Here is an 8,806-nt window from a genome sequence, read left to right on the forward strand (position 1 = left end):
ATGGCTTGTGGCCTTAAGGAGAGAAGCACAGGAACAAGGCTGCTTTTGTACTCTATTAAGGTTGAGATTAAAGTCCCTACTGATAAACTGAACATTCTTTAAAAGTGACCAGAAGCAAACAGTGTCTGTTTGCTGCTACTTTATTACAAAGACACCACTGAGAATAGCTAAGAATATACTATTTGATCTTTTTAACAGGTTGACCAAATGATTGCAGTTGGCTCTAGTACATGAGATGCTTTCTGCAAATTATTGTTTCTGGTTACAAACCTTTATAATATCTCAGAATGAATTATGTATGTATTTCATGTTTTCTTTTCTGTTATCAGCCTTGATGTTCTCATTTCAAGTTTCACCCTAGCCTCCTAATAATGCAATATTGAGGCCATTCAGACACTAATTATGCCTCCGTGGCTTTTTTGAAATGACTAAATCAGCATCAGTTCTATAATTATCATTAGCAAGTTTGTATCAGTAGCTCGCATCACTTGAAAAGCTCAACTTAAATGATTTGTGAATATCCTCATCTAATACATAAGACTCTCTATAGATACACACAGGTGCATGCATATTGCTTTATGTAAAATATAAAGTCTGTACATCTATATTGTATGAAATATATTTTCAATGCAATATTAAAACATTATTTCCATAGCTTTAAATATTAAGCTAGACAGAGACACCCAAGATACCTGTGCTTTAAAAGCTTAGTTGGGGTGAGCAGTGTAAGGAAACAGAAAACTATTACTTATACTTAAGGCTAATCTGATGTCTTCCTCATTTTCTGAATGTTCAAATAGGAATCTGGCAAAGATGATTGACAGGAAGAAGTATCCAAATGCAATTCTTCTGTATTTTCATTGTCTCTGTTCTTGAATTATTGATATTGCCAGTAGTCATTTGCCATGAAAACATATCAAGGTATATATGGTAAGCACTTCCTTGAATGCAACACTTTTGTATTTTAAAAAATGTTTACAGTGTGCCATTTTTATAATTTATCAAAATGGCAAAACTGATGGGAGGAAAAACTACAGCTAAATAAAAGTGTAGTGCAAATTAAAATCTTAATTCTGTGACTAAAAGCACAAATGCTGTGTGGAAACATGGGGGCGGTGAGAGGCCAGGGAACACCAGCTACTGAGGGAAGGTAGGAAGATTTCTTTGTATCACTTAGAATGGAAAGACTCACCTTAAACAGGAAAACCTGATAAGAATTGCTGAATTTAGGTCTCTTTAGGAATAGTGGAACACACATCAAAAGCTAAGCCATTATACTTCCCAGTGACAATCTTTTTTTTTTTTTCACACCACCTAATACCAGATCCTTGTTTTGTACAAAAAAACTTGTGCCAGACTGTAGTATTTTATGACCTACATTATTACCCTCTGGGTAGTCAAATGATGGTGCCAAACTAATTATTGCTTTGTCTAATTTTAAATCCAGGTCTATGGAGATTAACAGCTTGCACATTAATTCAAAGCACCAACAGCCCACCTAACCTAATGCTGTTTTAAGTGAATTAAAAATCCTGTTTAGGAAACTTTAATATACTTTAAATGAAGGAAATGTGCATCTATATTTTTATCCAGTATATAAAAACCAAATTCACTTTGCTTATTTTGCTTGCCCAAACATACTCCAGGGAGGAACTTTTCTTATCTTCAGGCATTACTTCCCTTGAAAATGAAATACCTGCTAAGCTAAAAGCACAGGCTGAGTGGAACTAATTGTAAAGTGGCAGTGGTGATGGTGGGGAGGGGGAAGTGAAATAATGAGAAGAAAGACTATGTTCAGGTTGAGGAAGAAAAACATTCCATTCCAATGTATTGTACCTTTTTATATCTTTGACATTAAATGAATGCCTTTAAACACACTGACATTTTGTAATATTACAAAATGAACGTACAGCATTGAGCAATCAATACAGATAGACCATCTATAAAGAAGGCAAGGAAGCATATCACTGGACCCTACAGGAAGGATTGACAGTTTGAGGGACCAGAAAATGATAGTCCATTGCAATAACTTCCCAGCCCGTCTCCCTGTTTCCAGTTCTATTAGCTATATCTTCTTAAAGCAGGTCTCAGACCTCATAAATCTCCTGCTTAAAAACCCACCTAGAGCTTCCTGTTACCTACTTACTGCAATGCGAACCCCTCATTCAAGGACTGAATGAAGTTCCTCCATAATGCATCCCCCCTTCTCAGCCCCACCTTTATTTCCTGCTTTGTGTCTGTACAAAGCAAGGGCTCAACCAAACTAAATCAGTTGCCCTTTCCGGCAAAGGAGAGCCTAGTTTTGTTCCTTGCTGCCTTTGTGAAGGTAACAGGTCAACTCGTTAATTTCCTCAATAAACAGTTTACTCACTAAATGTTTATTGTCACTATTTTAAGCACTGGGGAGAAAAAAACAAAAAAAAAAACAAAGATGGAAATTACAATGATGCCTACCCTCAAGAAGCTTACAATATAACAGAGGGATCAAATACAAAGATACTTTTAAAATGATGTGATAATGAGAGAAAGAGATACAGAGTCTGAAAAGAGCCCAGGGGAAAGATACTGAAGTGCCCCTAGGAAGGCTGGGAAGTCTCCCTTGAAGGAGATAAGAGCTCTGAGTGTCTGCAGGGAGTTAGCGCATAGAAGAGGAGGGCAAACAGGGAGCTCAATGAAAAGCAAGGCACAGAGGGGACAAATGACATGGTGTATGCAAATGACAAGCAGTTTGTTGTGTAGGAAAATAAAGATTGAGACTACAAAGGCCAGGAAAACGGACGTCTCCTTCATGAAAGAAGCCATATCTTCTGGACAGAACCCCTTTATGAGTCATTCATTATAGTTCAACATTCACTTTGAACTATATTTATCTGGGCACATCCATGACATATTAATGTCGGTTTTCTTTTAAATCCTCTGAAATTTTTAGGGCAATGCTTTTAACCACAATAAGTGTTCAGTATGTACTTTTCCTAAATGAGATTGAGAACCAGGCAGAAGTGGCAGCAAATATATGAACAGTACCACCATTTAAAGAGTGAATGAAAAAAAAAAAAACATAATCCTCAGGTTATTAGAAGAAAACACTTCTGCAAAACCAAGAAAACATCTCTGGTGAACCTATCACAGGATTTTCCGGTTGTCTCTCCACTGTAGGGTGAGGTCACAGAAGAGATATACAGACCACTCTAATGCCATTTGACAGTACCTGTATTCAAGTGTAATTCTAACAAATTGAGTAATTTCACAAAAATGAGGTCAAGGTCTTCACTTTTTTTTTTTTTTTTGAGGAGGGGACTAGTGCATAAGAACTTCTTAGTAGTCTCAGTTGAGGTGCAAATGAAGATCCTTAAACTGCAATTTTATGGAAACATTAAAAAATTACTATGTCAGTAATTTGCATTATTGTAAGACTTCAGATTTTGTGAGCAATATGAAAAAAAAATGTGTAGGTCTTGTAAATAGCTACTAAGTCTTGGAATGTTTTTTGAAACACAGTTTGGAAGAAGATATTACTAGTTTAATGTTTTATTTAAAATAGTCCTTGAGTTTGAAACTAAAAAGCAGTTTTAAAAGTTGAATTGTGTTGAGCATTTCATAATAAACCATACATTATAGAAACTTATTTTTCTCTGTAAAGCATCTTGTCACCTTCTTCTCCTTCATCTTCTCTACACTCTACCCTCATCTTCCCCTTGTTTTCCTCTCCCATTACATGGGTAAAGCACACCTCTGTGTCTAACCTGGGCCAAATTCTCCTTAGTCCAGTGCAGACAAACGTAGGGGCATCTGTAAAATCCCTTCAGTATCAGCTTGCTTATTTTCTTACCCTTTGTTGTTGTTGATATGTGTAGTGAGAATAAGAACAGGGAAAAGTAAAATAATTTTTCCGTCTGAATGATTTTGAGAGGAAAACACACACAGAGAGACACACACAATTCTGTAAGAAAAAGGGATACTTTATGTTTACTTTTCTTCTGATTTTCTTAAAAAGCCCAAGTCAGAATATACTGTGTATTAGAAATTCATCTAAATTTCTACATTTAAAAAGTAAAAGAAAGAGATAAGCAATATACATAATGCAGTGGGAAAAACAATTAGCCCAGGTTTTCATTGAATTAACTCTTTCTTTGACTAGTCAATCAGCTTTCTTTAAAGACTCAATTTCTTATTCTCATGTTACCACAAGAAAAGTTTCATAAAATACAGTATAGAGATAGGTATCAATTATAACCAGGAACTTTAGAATACAACTTTAAAAATATAGCTAGAATACAGTGACTATTAAAACGCTATTTAATTGAATCACATCATTATAGTCTTATTAAGACAACAAAAATGAAACATTGTGCCAATTTTACAACAACCAAAAAAAAAATGAAACTGGAAAAACAAAGCTTCATATTCCTCTGCAAAATGTAATGTAAGAAAAGCAGCCTTTCCCCATACATAAGAAGATAGAAAGCTAGAAATAGTGGGATGATGAACTCCACTATGGATTTTATTAGTTGTGCAAATCCCATAATATTTTATTACATAAGCCTTTTTTCCCCCTGGGAATATATGTAATTTTGAACACTTTGAAAACTCTATGTAAATATAAGCAATGATCTTTTGAATAGTTTCCATTTCTTTGATTCCAAAGTTAATTATGCTCATTCGTATGGTGAACGATAGATTTTATAATCCATATTTCAAATGAAGAGAATTGGAAAAAGTACTACTTATCTGTGAATGAACTTCTGCTAACCACACTTTTCCTGCTCCCTTTTAAAAGTAGGACTTAGTTTACTTTAAATACTGAAAATGAATTTAATTTGATCATCAAAATACATTGTTTTTACTCAGTGGTTATTCCATTATTTCTGTTTTATTCAGTGTTTTGGTTTACATGAGGAACTGTAAATTCAGTACTAGGAATTTAGTGTTAAAGGTTGATGAGCTTTGAACTTTTTTTAACAAACAAGGACAGAGGAGTTTTGCTTGAATTGCACAGAGGGCTTGTCATCAGCATTCTCCACATGGGCAATAACTGAAATTATAAATTCTTCACAGTTGTTGTTTAATTCATCTGTACTCAGTCCAACAGTGACCCATAGATACTTTCCTACACTTATTTCTTTGTGGTGAAATCCAATGGGCAACTTCTCATAATATCATTTTCAAAGCTATCTTGTAAATATAACCAAAGGGGCTTCAGTGTTCTCTGTTAATCAGAATAAAGTTCTTCTGTTTTATCTTGAAGCCTATTTTTTTTTTTTTTAATGCACAAAAAGGTCAAATCCATTCCAAATAGAGATTTCATTCCCTGGAAGTACTTAGTAAGATTTTGAATCAGTTTTTTTTTTTTTTTGTCTTTTAAATTCTGTCATCTGCCTAGATTTAACTAAAACAATATTTCTTTCTCATTGTGTTAGTTAAATGTATGCATTCAATAGCTATCTGTTTAAAGGTAAGAAAATCACAGGACAATGAAATTAATTTCGGACTATACATGCGGTATATTTTAAAAGCTGCATTTCATCATCTGGAGAGTTGCAATTTAGTCTATTAAATCTATAACAGAGAAGTGGAGGAAATGTGAATACTATTTGTTATCAGGAGGGCCAGTCTTAAAAAGTATATTTTCGGTTCCAACCTTCAAAGGTAACATTTTCAGCTTGATGGGCTCCCGGTCGAATATTTAATTCGCCTCTTTCGTTCTTAGCTTAGTTGAAATATAGAGGGCCGGGTGTCCACCAGGCCAAAGTATAAACTTACCATTTATCTATTAAAGTCATATTTAATGAAAACGAAGAGAAATTATTACCTCACTCACTCTCTTTCTCATTACAATTTCTAAAGAACTTTGCCGGGCACATTATCTCGTAGACATCATGATCAAATGTTATTGTTTGCTTTATTATCTCAGTTGGATGGTTGGCTAGTCTAGAATGAAATAGGTTGAAGGCAATACTCGCAGCCTAGAAGTCTGAATGAGGTTCCCATTCAAATGATCCTGGTTGTTTGGGGGTGGGGCGGGGTGATTAGTAAACCAACTGAGCTTACCCTGCATAGTAAGCGTCTGGATGCAGCACATTTACATCTAACAAGAGACCCCAGAAAACGTGTGTGTGTTTCTTAAACCTTATGTTCCGAACAAAAGGCTATCTCAGCAACAGACAATCAGCACTGCATCGCTCCCTGGGATGCAGCAACACATTCAACTGCACATTTCATTCTTCTTCAGCTCCCAGCACCACAAAGCCCCTACTCTCTTCCCACTCCTGGGTCCCCAGATTGCTCCCTAGAAGGGGGCTGGGAAAGCTTGGCAGGCTAACGTCTATGCCTGCGCACCAGCCGCCCGCACCAGGGGCCCCCGGGCGCTGCGTTCCCCTGCCCGAGTCGCCTGGGGGAGATAGGGAGGGGAGCTGGAGCAAGGCAGAGTGGACCGCACACCTAGCCACTTCGGATCTTATTTATTCACAGGGCGGCGGGGGAGGGGAACTGGGTGAATTCGGCTTTTCCCCCCGAAGTTGCTTCCTCTTTTTTGCAGATAAAGTCATTCTCTGGCTGGTGCTGGGAGCCCCAGGGAGAGTGAGGGTGAGGTCCCGGCTCTCGGGGGTCTGGGTCCCGTCCTGTGCGCGGAGTCATGGGGGTGGGGAAGGTGGGAAGCGGCGAGGCAGCTGTCGAGAGGGCCTGGGGCGGGCGGGAGTGCGTGCGGGGAGGGGCGGCGGGCCCCAGGGCCGGGGAAGGAGGGCTGGGAGCGCGAGGGCCGGCTGGTCACGCGTGGGAAAGAAAGGCACCCCCACCCCCTTCCCTCCGGAGGTACCGCTCCCCTCTCCCCAGGCTGGGCCGCCCGAGAGTGCGGGCAGGCAGAGCTCCGGGTCCCCGCGCGCGTAATCATGACCTCCGGGCCCCCTCCGGGCGGCGCGAGCGCGTCGGCGAGGCTGGGCGGCCGCCGCGGCCCCGGCCGTGTAACATGACCCGAGCGGCCGGCCGGCCAGCGCGGCGCGGCCATTGAGCCCTCCCTGCCCATGAATCTCTGGCGCGTCTCTAGCTCGCTCTCCGCTCGCCTCCCGCCTCCCTTTCTCCCCCTCCAGCTCCGCGGGCTCCGTGCGCCTCTCCCTCTCCCTCTCGGTCCTCCCGCTGCCCGTCTCTCTCCACTGCCCGCCTCTCGCCACTGCCTCCCGTCTTCTCTCCCTCACGGCAGCCTCCGTCTCTTTTCTCCCTCTCTCCTTTGAAAACTGATCTTTGGCTCTTAGTGTGAAAGTGATTTGAATTTGGCTCGGCGGCGCTCTGCGCCTGCGCCCAGCCTCTGGCATGCTGGCTCCTTCCAAGCAGCTGTTTTGGGTTTGAAATTCCAACATGGCAGAGGCTGCAGTCCGTCTTCCCTTCAAAAACTTGGAATGATTTCAAATCATAGGCACCTTCACTTAACCCTAGCTTCCATTCATCAGCAAACACATCGGATCGATGCTACGCTAAGCTATCGGGTTTTCGCTCCGCGAGTTCAGGTAAGAGGAGCTTCGTAGTTTTCTACCATCTGTTTAAATTTGTTTTTGTGGTTGTTTGTTTAATTTTTAAAGAATATAAATACATTCAAGACCGTAATGAAAAGAGATCTTCGAGTTGTGCCTTAAACATTAAATTTAATTTGCACTCGTTTCTATTCTGCACGCCAACCTGCTGTCTAATTTCTCTGTACAAAGTAGCCCTGAAACATTAGAATGCATATTTTTGCTGCTTAATCATTGTAACAATAGTGTGGGATTAAGAGTTCGCGATTGCAAGAATTTCGTTTTCCGATATATTGGGCTTACTTATTACTCTCTTTTTTACTTCAAAAATAAAAAATAAGAAAGCGGAGCCATAGGGTGGGGCTAGACTTTCTTCGGGAACTAACTTCTAAGTAAATAAGAAGTGTAAATAAGAATCTTGCACACACAAAAAGTTAAGGTTAAATTACAATCTCGTGACTGGAGGAACGTGAAAATGTCAGAAGATCGGTTGCAGAAAAATGTAAGCACATCATCTTGGATGGGGTACAGCGTGGTGGGCGTATTGTTGGCAAGGAACGGGAGAGAAAGATGTATAATTTAATGGTATATACAATCCACTGATCCTATTACCGTCCTCCCCGGAGCTCTTGTTAGTTTCAATGGGAGTGAGTGAAATTGACATGGACTTGCATTCCTGGTCATGTGCTTTTTTTCCTTTCTTTCTTCTCCTGTGATCTGAGATCCCCTTTTTGTTGATGTTGCTTTCCCCCTTAATTATATGCATGTAGGTTAAATGAATACCTGACGAAAGGGCCCACGTTTCAAGGCAGTGACATTTGATAGCTGAGAGGAAAAGTGACTTTAATGAAAAGCAACCTTTGGAATTCCTGCTTGTGAGAAATCCAATTCAGCTTTTTGTGCTGCCAGCAAGAAATGATCAGTAGCACCAGTGTTTATGGTATGTCAGTTTTGGAATTTACTTCCTTTGCATCTAAATAGGAAAGACAAATTAAATAGTATGATAAAACCATTGGAGACTCTGCTTGTCTGCTTGGGAAGCAGCTGTTCATGATATATAATTCCTTTATATATATATATGTATATTTTAATTTGTTAAAATGCTTGTTTGCTTTTGCTATCACTTGTTTGTATGTTTCAGTTTTTGATTAATAAATTACTGGAGTCCACCTTTATCAGATTTAGCTGTAATCCCAAAGTTGCATGTTACTAGTAATGCACTATGTAACCGCTGAAGTCAAATGGTATGTAAATTAGTTAAACTCAGTATGGGGTTTTTTTGGGGAGGGGGCTGGGTGGAGAGGAGA

General features: G+C 39.6%; 1 protein-coding gene across 6 annotated transcripts in view; it reads left to right on the plus strand.

The window, feature by feature from the left end:
• Positions 1–6,900: 6,900 nt before the first annotated feature.
• The window catches only part of FIGN (fidgetin, microtubule severing factor), a 136,190-nt gene continuing 134,284 nt past the window's right edge, over positions 6,901–8,806 (plus strand). For 4 of the 6 annotated variants that reach the window (XR_011570938.1, XR_011570939.1, XR_011570941.1 and 1 more), the window contains exon 1: positions 7,509–8,439. Coding sequence is in view for 2 of the 6 variants with exons in the window: in XM_070804104.1 (XP_070660205.1) it covers positions 8,415–8,439 (25 nt within the window). In the remaining 4 variants the exon portion in view is untranslated. The other 2 variants (XM_019971784.2, XM_070804113.1) reach the window with 2 other exon arrangements.

The sequence above is a fragment of the Bos indicus genome, chromosome 2 (genome assembly GCF_029378745.1).
Source record: "Bos indicus isolate NIAB-ARS_2022 breed Sahiwal x Tharparkar chromosome 2, NIAB-ARS_B.indTharparkar_mat_pri_1.0, whole genome shotgun sequence".
Taxonomy (NCBI): Eukaryota; Metazoa; Chordata; class Mammalia; order Artiodactyla; family Bovidae; genus Bos; species Bos indicus.